Here is a 15,474-nt window from a genome sequence, read left to right as displayed (position 1 = left end):
TACCAAGTATTGTAAAGAAGATGCAAGATATGGAAGAATTGGAACTCTCAGATCCTGTTATTCGGAATGTAAATACAACCACTTAGGAAACAGTTCACAGTTTCTTAAAAGGTTAAAATATATTTACTGTATAACTCAGCCATTCAGCTTCTAGATATTTGTTTATCCAAGAGAAATGAAAGTGTATACTCACTGGAAAACTGCATACAACTAAAATACCCATCAGAACAAAGTGTGGTATACCCATACAATGGAATGCTACTCATCAATAAAAAGGAAGAGCTAATGGTATATATAACAATACAGTGGTATCTAAAAGTAATTATGCTGAAAGAAGTAAGACTTAAAAAGTATATATTGTGATAATTTATTTATAAAAAATTCTTGAAAATGCAAACTTATCTTTAGTAAGAGACAGAAAATAAATGGTTGTCTGAGAATGGAAAGATGGGGAGGAAGGATGGATTGCAAAGCAGCAGGAGGAAGCTCGTTGGTAATGGATATGTTTATTATCTTAATTGTGGTGGTCTCAAGAGCATAAAAATAAATCAAAACTCATCAAATTGTAAAGTTTAAATATGTGCAGTTTATGTAAATTCTACCTCAATAAATCTATAAACAAAAAAAAAGAGAAAAGGGAGAGGGGAAGAAGAAGGGACAGAAGAAGAAAGAGGAGAAGTAAAAGGAGGAGGCATTGGGCATGAGGAAGAAGGGGAGGAGAGGGAGGAGAACAAAAAATATAGTTCTAGTGAAAGGATAGAAATGGATTGAAGGAGGGATTGACTAAAGCCAGGGAGAAACATTAATAACCTATTATATTAGTCCAGGAGAGAGAAGAAGTGATTACCAAATCAGTGGAAATATCTTTCCCCATATTGATCAATAGTGTTAATAGCCTCATCTAGCTGGCAGTGCATGTGTCCCTGTGCATCATTCATTCAATCATTTAATATTTATTGAGCACCTTCTTTGTACTAGGTACAATTTTAAGAACTGAGAACATAATACTAAAGAAAATAGACAAGGTTACTGCACCCAGGGGGCTTACTTTCTAGTCAGGGGAGGCAGGCAATAAAGAAATAAAATAAAAAAGGTAATTCCATTAATTGATGTGTTTCAAAGGAAATACAATAATGTATAGAGAGTAATGCAAGGAGAAGGATGGATGGTTAATCTATATTTTAATTCAGAGAAGACTATTTGAAGAGTAATAATAAAACTGAATTGTGGAAGACAGAGACCCCAATAGGTAATAACTAAAGGTAGACAAATCTAAGGTTGAGATCACAATTACTCTCCAATAGAAAGTCATTAGGCACATTTAATAAACAGAAAGGAAGGTGGAGGAGGGGAGAGTAGCATGTGAGAGGGATGGCACAGTAAATAGTGGCTAGAGGATATATGGCTTTGTAAGCCACATTAAGGAATTTGAATTTTATTATTAATGGAATAGGAAACCACTGGAAGTTTCTGAGCTGGGAAGTAACATGATGTGATTTATGTTTTTGAAAGATTCTTCTGCCTGATATATGGAGCCCAGATGTGGGAGAGGGGGTGCGGAATGGAAATAGGGAGACCAGGCAGGAGTCTGGCCACATTAAAGAAATTGGTCAGAAGTGAATGTGGGATTTTATTTTGGAGGCCCAACCATCAAGTTCTGCTGAATTAGGCTGTGGGGAGTTAGGTAAAGGGAAGAATCAAGAATGAATTGTAGGTCTTGAGTATCTAGGTATAAGGTGGTGCAATTTATTGAAATCGGGAAGACTAGGGGAGGAACATATTGGGTGTGTCGATTATTTTCTGAACATGTATAATTGAGATGTCTATTGGGTATCCAAATAAAAAAATCAAGTGGGTATTTGAAATATCAGAACTGGAGATAAAAATAGAGGTTCCTCAACATATTGTATTTTTCTCTTTCTTGTCTCTGCCAGGAAAACGATAACTTGGTCTGACTTTTTAATGCATTGCCCCTTCCCAAAATTAAAAATTTATTTAAAGAGAATGGCCATACTAGACAAAAAAAGAAAAGGATGGATGATGGTCTGCAGAGTTGTTTTGGAGGGAGGATCTATAAAATTTGATTAACAGATATAGATAATAAGGAGGAGGAAATAATTAGGGATGGCTCCCAAAGTAGTACCATTCGTTAATTAGTTTGGGAATCCAGGGGTATGGTAATTCACATTTTTGGTCCCAATTCTTCATCCTTGTCTGTATTCATACCCTTCCCCATGTATCATTACCACGGGTGGGCATACTGTTACCCTTTGACTGTGAGTTGCATCATATGACTAGCTGGGATGTTAACAGATGTTATGAATAGAAGCTTGAAAAAGCTCTTCCATAATTCCATAAAAAGGATGCTTCCATTCTTTTGCATCTGCTATCATCATGGGAAGGATATGCCTTGTCTGGCCCACTGGAGGGTAAGATATATATGAAGCAAAGCCAAGACATCACAGCCAGCCCAGTCAGCCAAGCCAAACCATCTTACAGCCAGTCAATTCTCATACATTTGAGCAAATCTAACCAATGTCAGCATCTAGCCAATTCCAGCTGTGAGCAATAAGTATGTATTGTTGTATGTCACTAAGGTTTTGTGGTCCTGACAATAGATAAGTAGTGCAAGGAAGAACACGATGGGAAGGGGAGAAAGATTAGTCTGATTTGGGGACGTGGTGAATTTGAAATGGCCAGTGATACCTGGGTATAGGACTTAACAGCCAGTTATGTTCTGTGAATCATTGGCATACATGTAGCTCTAGATGTAAGTATGGGTAAGATTACCCAAGGAATATACATAGAATGAGAGGAGGAGATGACGATGGTTGCACCCTGAGGAAGACCTATATTTGAAGGAATGACTGAGATTGAGAAGGAATGTTCAGGTATCTGAGGAGAACCAGAGAAGAATGGTGGTGTGAAAACTATGTTTTAAAAAGGAGGTGCTGCTGTTGGTGGGAATGCAAACTGGTGCAACCTCTCTGGAAAACTGTAGAGGTTCCTCAAAAAGTTAAAAATAGAACTACCCTATGAGCCAGCAATAACACTACTAGGAATTTACCCAAGGGGTACAGGAGTGCTGATGCATGGGGGCACACATATCCCAATGTTTATAGCAGCATTTTCAACAATAGCCAAACTATGGAAAGAGCTTAAATGTCCATCAGGTGACAAATGGATAAAGAAGATGTGGTTTATATACACAATGGAATACTACTTGGCAATGAGAAAGAATGAAATCTTGCCATTTGCAGCAACATAGATGGAACTGGAGGGTATTAGGCTAAGTGAAATAAGTCAGTCAGAAAAAGACAGATACCATGTGTTTTCATTCATATGTGGATCTTGAGAAGCTTAACAGAAGATCATGGGGGAGAGGAAGGGGAAAAAAAAGTTAGAGAGGGAGGGAGGCAAACCATAAGAGACTCTTGGATAGTGAGAACAAACTGAGGGTTGATGGGGGGTGGGGGAGAGGGGAAAGTGGGTGATGGGCATTGAGGAGGGCACTTGTTAGGATGAGTACTGGGTGTTGTACAGAAACCAATATGACAATAAATTATATTAAAAATAATAATTAAAAAAATAAAAAGGAGGTACTGGTGGTGCACCTGGGTGGCTCAGTCGGTTGAGCATTCAACTCCAACTCAGGTCATGATCTAGGAGTTCCTGAGTTCAAGCCCTACATCAGGCTTGCTGCTGTCAGCTTAGAGCCTGCTTTGGATCCTCTGTCCTCTCTCTCTGCTCCTCCCCGACTTATGCTCTCTCAAAAATAAATAAAACATTAAAAAAAAAAGGAGGTGCTGGTGAGAAATGCCAACTGCCCCAGAGAGGTAAGGCAGACATCTTTATACTTATTTATAAATGAATAAAGTGAGGTTTAGGTTTAGATAGGGCAATTAAATTTGCTATATATGATCATACCAACTAGTAAATGGAAGTAAGGGCCCTAGAATATAGATCTTTTGATTTTTAACCTAGGGCTTTATAATTTTCATCATATTATCTTTCTTCAGTGCATACTTTTGATTCCATAAATATATTATTTAAATGATTGTAAAGTACGTTTTAGTATGAAATGTTAACACAAATGATAAATTTTAATATTTTGAATTAGATGAACATTAAAAAGTAAGAAATATATAATTCTGGGCTCACTTCAAGATTATAAGATAATTTGTTACTTATTGAATGGTTCTTTTTGTATAACAGTTTTTCAATATCTGATAAATATGTATTTTTATGTTGTGATTTTACATCATGAATTATGGATCAAAACAATAGTATCCTCTTTTTTGAGTATCATAAATTAATAATAATAATAATATTGAAATATTTTACAGGATGAACTCCATGAGCTTGAAAAACAAATAGCATCTGTCTCTGCAGAAACTAAAGAAACAGAAAGGCAAATTTATCAGCAAGATGCTGCCATCGAGAATACCAAACTACAGTGTGGGAACCTGGAAACTCAAATCAAATCCTTACATACAGAAAATGTAAAGCTTAAATTTGACATAGAAGGAGCTCAAGAAGACTTTGAGGAACACATGATAAGATATAATGAATATTATGCAAAAATAAAAGAGCATAAAGATAGTTTGTGGGAGGCTGGAAGCAAAAGGTCATTCATGACTACACTCCATGAAAAACGAGATCTTGTTAGAAAACTAAAAACAATGAAAGAGGAACTTATGCAAAATCTCAAAAATCCAGAAGGAAACCACATAAAACAAGCACAGGTTTGAAATATCACTTACCAAAAGTTTTTCTATTACTCCTTTTTTCAAGCACACTTATTAAGTGATAAATTTATCATTAACTTAATAAAACACCCATAGCTGCTTTAACTAGATTTAGAAACTATTTTCACAACTTCTAAACACTTAAATACATGAGTTATATAACAACTATGCCAAATGAACAAATGCATAAAGGAATTGTTCTCAAATCCCATGTGGATTAATAAAAAAATTCAAACAATTGCAGTGAACAATTAATCCATTTTTTTGCAGAAACTGGTGACTCACAAAAACGTTGAAGCCCTAGCTTAAGCTAATGGATCCAACCAATTCAAATCAATTTAGTATGCGTAATGCTGTTACACAAACAGCATCAATTAATAATTGCACCTTAAGCATTTTCTATTTTTTAGAGTATTGTTTGAAGATGGGGAGATATAAATTTAAAATATCTATCATTTCTTGCTAGAGAATTTAAAAGTATCCTTTATACTGTTGCTGGGCAATTGCCACTATGACTACCACTTTTTTTTTTTTATGTCTTATCTACATTTAGTTTTAATTTTATGTCTTTAAATCAAAGGTTTATTTGTTTGAATAACAGTTCTTTATTCTTTGTACCTATAGAAGTAATGTTCTAATCCTGTTTACCAAAATTAAATGCGATGTCTAGTTTTTTTTTTTAAATTATAGAAACATTGAAAATGTTGGACTTATATTGATCATTCATTGTTTGACTTGTATATTTTAAATTTTATAAATATGCAGGAAGACATTATAAAGCTGAAGGCTAAAATTATAGCTGTAAAAGAATCTATCATTGAAAAAACTTTCTTTCTTGAGGAAGAAGAAAAGACACATGAAAAATTAAGAAAAGAAATAGAGGTAAGTCTTAATTATCTGGATTTCAATGTTTTATGGTATCATTTCTTAACATATACTATATTTATAATTTACATAGTTTATTTTCAATTCCTAAAACAGCTAGAGAACAAAAAAGAACTATAAAAAGCAATAAAGTTCAAATCATTACCAGAAATAACTCTCTCATTCAGATACTTAAATATGTGAAATGTATTCAAAAAAGCAAACACTCATTCCTATTAAAATATGGCCTGGGAGGGTGCCTGTGTGGCTCAGTTGGTGAAGCATCCCACTCTTGACGTTGGCTCAGGTCATGATCTCACATCTGGGTTTCACTGAAGGCACAGAGCCTGGGTTCTCTCCCCCTCTCTCTGCCCCTCCCCCACTTGTGTGTGTGCTTGCGCATGCTCTCAATAAATAAATAAATAAATAAATAAATAAATAAATAAATAAATAAATAAATGTGACTGGGAATTATTCCAGGTCTCATCCCATCAACAACTTGGTACTCAATTAGTAGCTAGAAAGTAGAGGCTATCAAGTTACTAGATAGACATCAGAAACTCCTTAAAATAGAGTAAAAGGCAATGGAAGTCATTAGTATCCTAATCCTTTCTGACTTCACATTTTCAATTATTAAGAATCAAATAAAAAAACTGATATGCAAAATTGAAAATGAAATTAAATTGGGGGTACCACTAGTAGACTTCTATGACCATTATTGTTTAAATAAATGGAGAACAAAAATAGAAAAGAATATGTTGTTGAGGAAATAAAAAATTATTTATTATTTGAAATTATTATGTGAAATTATTATTTGAAATAACATGTGAAATATTATGTGAAATAATTTTCACCCTTAAGACATTAATTTGAAACTAAAAAGATATGTTTGCTTGTGGCTAATTTAACACAATAAAAAAGCATCTGAGGAATTTGAAGATAAAAATCCTCACCTTTACAAAACATTTTTCTAAGAAATACCATTACTTTATCATATATTTAGTAGTAACCTAAATAAATGATTACTTTTTTACCTTCTGGATCAAGATTTATTATAAAACTAGAAACAGTAAGACACTATCAGCGGCATCAAAATAGAAGTACGATGATTAATGAAATAGAAAAAAGACTCCGGATATAATCCATCATAAATGGTACAAACAAAATAAGTTAGCCATGTGGGAAAATAAAGCAAATTTGGAAATAAAATTATATTTCTATCTTATAACACATACAACTACTTCCAGGAAGATTCAAGACAATATAGGAAACAAACTTAACCATTTGTGTCAGAGAACTATTTATTTAAAAGACATACACACACACACACACACACACACACACACACACAACCGCATGATTAAATACTGCTTTTGACAATATCATAAATTTCTGGATTATTAAAATGTACCATTACAATTAAGAAGATAAGACTCATAGAGAGAAGGTATTTGTAATTTATACAAGTGACTAAGAGATAAAAGATGTCAAACAAGCCAGTAGAACACTGGATAAAATATGAAGTCTTATTTTTTGAAACATGAGTATCCAAAAACACTGGTAAAATTGACAAACCTAATTAATAATAATGGATTGATAATTAAAACCACAATGGGGGGGCGCCTGGGTGGCGCAGTCGGTTAAGCGTCCGACTTCAGCCAGGTCACGATCTCGCGGTCCGTGAGTTCGAGCCCCGCATCAGGCTCTGGGCCGATGGCTCGGAGCCTGGAGCCTGTTTCCGATTCTGTGTCTCCCTCTCTCTCTGCCCCTCCCCCGTTCATGCTCTGTCTCTCTCTGTCCCAAAAATAAATAAAAAACGTTGGAAAAAAAATTTAAAAAAAAAAAAAAAAAACCACAATGGGGTCCCATATTTAGTCCCTTAGATTATCAATATTACAGTTGGGAAGATATGGAGCACCTGAATTTTATTATTTTTAAATATAATTTATTCTCAAATTGGCTTACATACAACACCCAGTGCTCATCCCAACAAGTGCCTTCCTCAATGCCCATCACCCATTTTCCCCTCTCCCCCATCCTCCCATCCACCCATCCACCCTCACTTTGTTCTCTGTATTTAAGAGTCTCTTATGGTTTGTCTCCCTCCTTCTCTGTAACTAATTTTCCCCCTCCCTTCCTTCATGGACATCTGTTAAGTTTCTCAAGATCCACAGATGAGTGAAAACATGATATCTGTCCTTCTCTGACTGACTTATTTCACTCAGCATAATACCTTCTAGTTCCATCCACATTGCTGCGCATGGTAAGAATTCATTCTTTCTCATTGCCAAGTAGTATTCTATTGTGTGTGTGTGTGTGTGTGTGTGTACATTTTAATATAATTTATCGTCAGATTGATTTCCATACAACACCCAGTGCTCATCCCAACATGTACCCTCCTCCATGCCAATCACCTACTTTCCCCTCTCCCCCACCCCCCATCAACCCTCAGTTTGTTCTCAGTCCTTAAGAGTCTCTTATGGTTTGCCTCCCTCCCTCTCTGTAACTTTTTCTCTTTCCCCTTCCCTTCCCCCATGATCTTCTGTTAAGTTTCTCAAGATCCACATATGAGTGAAAACATATGATATCTGTCTTTCTCTGACTGACTTATTTCACTTAGCATAATACCCCCCAGTTCCATCTATGTTGCTGCAAATGGCAAGATTTCATTCTTTCTCATTTCCAAGTAGTATTCCATTGTATATATAAACCATCTTCTTTATCCGTTTGTCACTTGATGGACATTTAGGCTCTTTCCACAATTTTGTTATTGTTGAAAATGCTGCTATAAACATTGGGGTACATGTGCCCCTATGCATCAGCACTCCTGTGTCCCTTGGATAAATTCCTTTATTTATTTATTTATTTATTTATTTTTAATTTTTTTTTAACGTTTATTTATTTTTGAGACAGAGAGAGACAGAGCATGAACGGGGGAGGGTCACAGAGAGAGGGAGACCCAGAATCTTAAACAGGCTCCAGGCTCTGAGCTGTCAGCTCAGAGCCTGACGCGGGGCTCGAACCCACGGACCACGAGATCATGACCTGAGCCGAAGTCGGACGCTTAACCGACTGAGCCACCCAGGCGCCCCAACGCTTGGATAAATTCCTAATAGTGCTATTGCTGGGTGGTAGGGTAGGTCTCTTTTTAACTTTTTGAGGAACCTCCACACTGTTTTCCAGAGTGGCTGCACTAGTTTGCATTTCCATCAACAGTGCAAGAGGGTTCCCATTTCTCCACATCCTTGCCAACATCTGTTGTTTCCTGATTTGTTAATTTTAGCCACTCTGGCAGGTGTGAGGTAGTATCTCAGTGTGGCTTTGATTTGTATTTCCCTGGTAATGCGTGACATTAAGCATCTTTTCATGTGCTTGTTGGCCATCTGGGTGTCTTCTTTGGAAAAGTGTCTATTCTTGTCTTCTGCCCATTTCTTCACTGGATTATTTGCTTTTTGCGTGTGGAGTTTGATAAGTTCTTTATAGATTTTGCATACTAGCCCTTTATCTGGTATGTCATCTGCAAACATCTTTTCCCATTCCGTTGGTTGCCTTTTCGTCTTGTTGATTGTTTCCTTTGCTGTGCAGAAGCTTTTTATCTTGATGAGGCCCCAATAGTTCACTTTTGCTTTTATTTCCCTTGCCTTCAGAGATGTGTCGATTAAGAAGTTGCTGTGGCTGAGGTCAAAGAGATTGTTGCCTGTTTTCTCCTTGAGGGTTTTGATGGTTTCCTGCCTCACATTTAGGTCTTTCATCCAGTTTGAGTCTATTTTTGTGTATGGTGTAAGAAAGTTGTCCAGTTTCATTCTTCTGCATGTTGCTGTCCAGTTCTCTCAGCACTATTTGCTAAAGAGACTGTCTTTTTTCCATTGGATCCTCTTCCCTGCTTTGTCAGATTAGTCGGCCATACATGTGTGGGTCCAATTCTGGGTTCTATATGCTATTCCATTGGTCTATGTGTCTGTTTTTGTGCCAATACCATATACTGTCTTGATGATTACAGCTTTGTAGTAGAGGCTGAAGTCCGGGATTGTGATGCCTCCCGCTTTGGTTTTCTTTTTCAACATTACTTTGGCTATTTGGGGTCTTTTGTGGTTCCATATAAATTTTAGGATGTTTACTCTAGCTCTGTGCACTCTGACTGGGATTGCATTGAATGGGTAGATTGCTTTGGGTAGTACTGACATCTTAACAATGTTTATTCTTCCAATCCCAGAGCATGGAATGTTTTCCCATTTCTTTGTGTCTTCTTCAGTCCTTCATAAGCTTTCTATAGTTTTCAGCATACAGACCTTTTACATCTTTGGTTAGGTTTATTCCTATGTATTTTATGGTTCTTGGTGAAATTGTAAATGAGATCAGTTTCTTTATTTCTTTCTGTTGCTTCATTATTGGTGTATACAAATGCAACTGATTTCTGTACATTGATTTTGTATCCTGCGACTTTGCTGAATTCATGTATCACTTCTAGGAGTCTTTTGGTGGAGTCTTTTGGGTTTTCCATGTAGAGTATCATGTCGTTTGCAAAAAGTGAAGGTTTGACTTCTTCTTTGCCAGTTTTGATGCTTTTTATTTCATTTTGTTGTCCAATTGCTGATGCTAGGACTTCCAACACTATGTTAAACAACAGTGGTTAGAGTGGACATCCCTGTCGTGTTCCTGATCTCAGGGGAAAAGCTTTCAGTCTTTCCCACTGAGGATAATACTAGCTGTAGGCTTTTCATATATGACTTTTATGATGTTTAAGTATGTTCCCTTTATCCCGACTTTCTTGAGGGTTTTTATTAAGAAAGGATGTTGTATTTTATCAAAGGCTTTTTCTGCATCTATTGATGGGATCGTTTCTTATCTTTTCTTCTGTTAATGTGATGGATCACACTGATTGATTTGTGAATGTTGAACCAGCCCTGCAGCCCAGGAATGAATCCCACTTGATCATGGTGAATAATTCTTTTTATATGCTGTTGAATTCAATTTGCTAGTATCTTGTTGAGAATTTTTGCATCCATGTTCATCAGGGATATTGGCTCGTAGTTCTCCTTTTTTGTGGGGTCTCTGTGTGGTTTAGGAATCAAGGTAATGCTAGCTTCATAGAATGAGTCTGGAAGTTTTCCTTCCATTTCTACTTTTTGGGACAGCTTGAGAAGGTTCGGTATTAACTCTGCTTTAAATGTCTGGTAGAATTCCCCAGGCAAGCCATCGGGTCCAGGACTCTTATTTGTTGGGAAATTTTTGATAAATGATTCAATTTCTTCACTAGTTATGGGTCTGTTAAAATTTTCTATTTCTTCTGGTTTGAGTTTTGGTAGTGTGTGGGTGTTAGGAATTTGTCCATTTCTTCCAGGTTGTCCAGTTGTTGGCATGTAATTTTTCCTAGTATTCTCTGATAATTGCTTGTATTTCTGAGGGATTGATTGTGATAAATCCATCTTAATTCATGATTTTATCTATTTGGATCCTCTCCCTCTCTCTTTTTGAGAAGCCTGGCTAGAGGTTTGTCAATTTTGTTTATTTTTTCAAAATGTCAACTCTTGGTTTCATTGATCTATTCTACTGTTTTTTTTTTGTTTTTTTTTTTTTTAATTCTATATTGTTTAGTTCTGCTCTTATCTTTATTATTTCTCTTTTTCTGCTGGTTTGGGGTTTCTTTGTTATTCTGCTTCTGCTTCCTTTAGGTGTGCTGTTAGATTTTGTATTTGGGATTTTTCTTGTTTCTTGAGATAGGGCTGGATTACAGTGTATTTTTCTCCTAGGACTGCCTTGCTGCATCTCAAAGAGTTTGGATTATCGTGTTTTCATTTTCATTTGTTTCTATATATTTCTTGATTTCTTCTTTAATTGACTGGTTGACCCATTCATTCCTTAATAGGATGTTTTTTTACCTCCATGCATTTGGAGGTTTTCCAAAGTTTTTCCTGTGGTTGTTTTCAAGTTTCATAGCATTATGATCTGAAAGTGTGCATGGTATGATCTCAATTCTTCTGTATTTATTGCGGGCTGTTTTGTGACCCAGTATGTGATCTATCTTGGAGAATGTTCCATGTGAACTTGAGAAAAATGTATATTCTGCTGCTTTAGGATGAAAAGTTCTAAATATATCTGTCAAGTCCATCTGGTCCAGTTATGATTCAGGGCCCTTGTTCTTTATCTGTTTTCTGTCTAGATGATCTGTCTATTGTTGTAAGTGGAGTATTAAAGTCCCTTGCAATTACTACATTCTTACCAATAAGATTGCTTATGTTTGTGATTGTTTTATATATTTGGGTGCTCCCAAATTCAGTGAATAGACACTCATAATTGTTAGCTTTCCTGATGGATAGACCCCGTAATTATTATGTAATGCCTTCTTCATCTCTTGTTACAGTCTTTAGTTTAAAGTCTAGTTTGTCTGATGTAAGTATGGCTACTCCAGCTTTCTTTTGACTTCCAGTAGCATGATAGATGGTTCTCCATCCCCTCACTTTCAATCTGAAGGTGTCCTCAGGTCTAAAATGGGTCTCTTGTAGACAGCAAAAAGATGGGTCTTGTTTTTTTAACCATTCTGATACCCTATGTCTTTTTATTGGAGCAGTTAGTCCATTAAATTCAGTGTTATTACTGAAAGATATGGGTTTAGAGTCATTGTGTTATCTGAAAGTTTTATGCTTGTAGTGATGTGTCTGGTCCTTTGTGGTCCTTGCAATCTTTCACTCACAGTGTCTCCCTTAAGATCTCTTGTAGGGCTGATTTAGAGGTGATGAATTCCTTTAGTTTTGTTTTTTGGGAAAACTGTTATCTCTCCTTCTATTCTGAATGACAGGCTTGCTGGATACAGGATTCTTGGCTGAATCTTTTCCTGTTCATCACATTGAAAATTTCCTGCCACTCCTTTCTGGCCTGCCAACTTTCAGTAGATAGGTCTGCTACTAACCTTAAGTGTCTACCCTTGTATGTTAAGGCCTGTTTATCCCTAGCTGCTTTCAGAATTCTCTCTTTATCTTTGTATTTTGCCAGTTTCACTATGATATGTTGTGCAGAAGATCAAGTCAAGTTACATCTGAAGGGAGTTCTCTGTGGAGTACCTACATTTTAATATACTGTTGGTATGAGTGTAAATTGGTAAAAAGTATTTTGGAAAGGAATTTGAAATTACCTAGTAATTTTTAACTCTAATATTCTTTCTTGAGGTAAATTGTTGTAAGAGTAGGTACACAAATGAAAAGGTTCAGTTTGACTAATTTTGACTAAGATATATATTTACACCTGTTATTACCATCACCTAGATCAGGATAGAACACTTACCCATCATGCTTACGAAGTTCTTCTGTGCTCCTTCCCCCAGGCTACCACTATTCTGGTTTTTAAAAATAACTTCATTGAGATATAACTTGCATACCATATAATTAATCCATTGAGAGTGCATAATTCAATGGTTTTTAGTATATTTATCAATAATTTGTAACCATTACCACATTTAATTTTAGAAATTTTCATCACCTCAAAAAGGAAACATCATACCCTGTAGCTGTGACCTCTTCTTTTGTCTATTTTGTTTACCTATATTTTTGCTCTACCATATTCTTCTTTCCTACCTGATGCTCTAAAATTCCTTCTTTTATCATTTCCTGTCTCTTTAGAAAAATAAATTCATTCTTTTTAGAATAGGTCTGCTGGTGACAAAGTGTTTTAGTTTTTTTTTCATTTGAGAGTGTCTTGGTTTCCCCTTCACTCCTGATGGATATTTTTGATGCATATAGAATCCTGGGTTGAATATGTTTTCACTCATATGTGGGTCCTGAGAAACTTAACAGAAGACCAGGGGGGAGGGGAAGAGTGGAAAAAGTTACAGAGAGGGAAGGAGGCAAACCATAAGAGACTCTTAAATACTGAGAACAAACTGAGAGTTGATGGGGGGGTGGGGGAGAGGGGAAAGTGGGTGATGGGCATTGAGGAGGGCATCTGTTGGGATGAGCACTGGGTGTTGTATGGAAACCAATTTGACAAAAGATTATATTTAATAAAATAAAATAAAATAAAATAAAATAAAATAAAATAATTCTGGATTGAAAGTTCTTTCCTCATTTGAAAAATGCTGTGCCACTTCTTTCTGACCTCCATGATTTCTGATGAAAAATCCTGTCATCCAAATTGTTTTTCTCCCTATAGATGAGGTGTTCTTTTTTTAAATTGAAATTTGATTAACATACAGACTTCATAACATCATAACATAACATAACAACATCATTTTGGGCATTATGCAATATATCAGTTTTATACATTACTCAGTGCTCATCACAATAAATGCATTCTTAATCCCCTTTACCTACTTTACCCATTCCCCCATCCAATATCCCTTCGGCAACCACCAATTTGTTCTCTGTATATGAACAATACGGAATTTTGCAATATATTTTATATAACATTCTTCTCAAAATAGGGTAGCAGCCATTTGATTTTCAAAAACTGTCTCAAATAGCACATGACTCCTTCACTTTTCTATGTGTGTGCTACATTCCTTATAAAACCCCTTCTAATGATACATGTCCTCCTGAACTTGCATTCTAGTTGGAGACATAGACATAAACAATATATGTAAGTAAAATATATGGCATGTTAGCTAAGGATAGGATTAAGGACAAAAAAATGGAGCAGAGAAGGGAATATATAATATATGTGGTGCAAGGAGAGAGAAGGCGAAATATTATATCTTCTAGCCATCAAAAGCTGCACTGAGAAGGTCTCTTTCAGCAAAAATCCTAAAAGAAGTGAAGGAGCTAGGCATGCAGATCTGAGTGAGAGCTTTCCAGGAAAAAGTAAATGCAAGTGCAAAGGTCTTAAGATGAGACCATTCCTGGGCTCAGAGATTAGAAGAGCAGTGTGGCTAGAATGGAGGGAAGGAAGAAAACAGTAGTGGATGAGGTCAGATTTGGCTTATACAGGGCCTTGTTTTCTTTTGCCACTGTGTTTTGTGACCACCACCTCTCCTTCATTATTGCTTGTTTCTTCCTAGCCACAAACAGTAACTAAATGAGAGTAGTGGCCCATCCACTTCCTAGAGGCAAAAAGTTACTTTCTGTACAAAACCATTTACATCCTTGGCTGCCTACAGATAATCAAATTTGAACATTAAGACACATCTCAAAGTCTGAATGTTATCAGTAGAGGCTGAACAAATGGCTGACTTTCAAGAAGGCTCACAATGTGAGCTTTGCCTTTACAAAGTCACTTCTTGTCTCTCTCCCTCTCTCTCTCTTTTTTCCCTTTGTTCATTTGTTGTATGCATGGGGGGGTTGTTTATTTGTTAATTTCAAGTTTTTATTTAAATTCTAGTTAGTTACCAGAGGGAAACGGGTTGGGGGGGGATGGGTGAAATAGGTGATGGGGATTAAGGAGTGCACCTGTCATGATGAGCACTCCATGATGTATGGAATTGTTCAGTAACTATATTGTACACCTGAAACTAATATAACATTGTATGTTAACTAGCTGGAATTAAAATAATACAAAATAAGACAAATGAAATATTGGCATGTGAAAAAGAAAAAAATAAAGTCACTTCTTGGCCAAACTGCCTTTTAGCCTGGTGAGCTTAGAAACTTAATCTTGTTAGTATCCCAGAGTTGCTTAGACATAGAGAGATGCTAGTAAGTTCACAAGAAACTGATGTATATAACTCAAATATCAGCTTATTAATTTACAATAATAAAACTCTCAAGGAAACCAGATAACTTATGTCAGCCATTGGTGCTTCTCCCTGTAAGGGAACTACATTGGAAGCCAGGAGTTGGTTAGTGAGCATGGAAATCAAGTCAGTCATCTGAGTTTGAATGTTCTTGGCCTCTGGCTCTGGGTGCTCAAGGAGCCAATCCCCATAACACAATTATAC

The 15,474-nt window shown here is 36.2% G+C and overlaps 1 protein-coding gene across 4 annotated transcripts in view; it reads left to right on the top strand.

Moving 5' to 3' along the window:
- CCDC122 (coiled-coil domain containing 122) overlaps positions 1 to 15,474 on the top strand; it is a 54,311-nt gene that overhangs the window by 14,622 nt on the left and 24,215 nt on the right. For all 4 annotated transcript variants that reach the window (XR_009248727.1, XM_058684572.1, XM_058684565.1 and 1 more), the window contains 2 exons: positions 4,347 to 4,745; positions 5,514 to 5,630. Coding sequence is in view for 3 of the 4 variants with exons in the window: in XM_058684565.1 (XP_058540548.1) it covers positions 4,347 to 4,745; positions 5,514 to 5,630 (516 nt within the window). In the remaining variant the exon portion in view is untranslated. The remainder of the gene's footprint in view (positions 1 to 4,346; positions 4,746 to 5,513; positions 5,631 to 15,474) is intronic.

Source organism: Neofelis nebulosa, chromosome 1 (genome assembly GCF_028018385.1).
Source record: "Neofelis nebulosa isolate mNeoNeb1 chromosome 1, mNeoNeb1.pri, whole genome shotgun sequence".
Classification (NCBI taxonomy): domain Eukaryota; kingdom Metazoa; phylum Chordata; class Mammalia; order Carnivora; family Felidae; genus Neofelis; species Neofelis nebulosa.
Note: the sequence above shows the minus strand (reverse complement) of the source record. Positions and strands in the feature narration are given on the sequence as shown.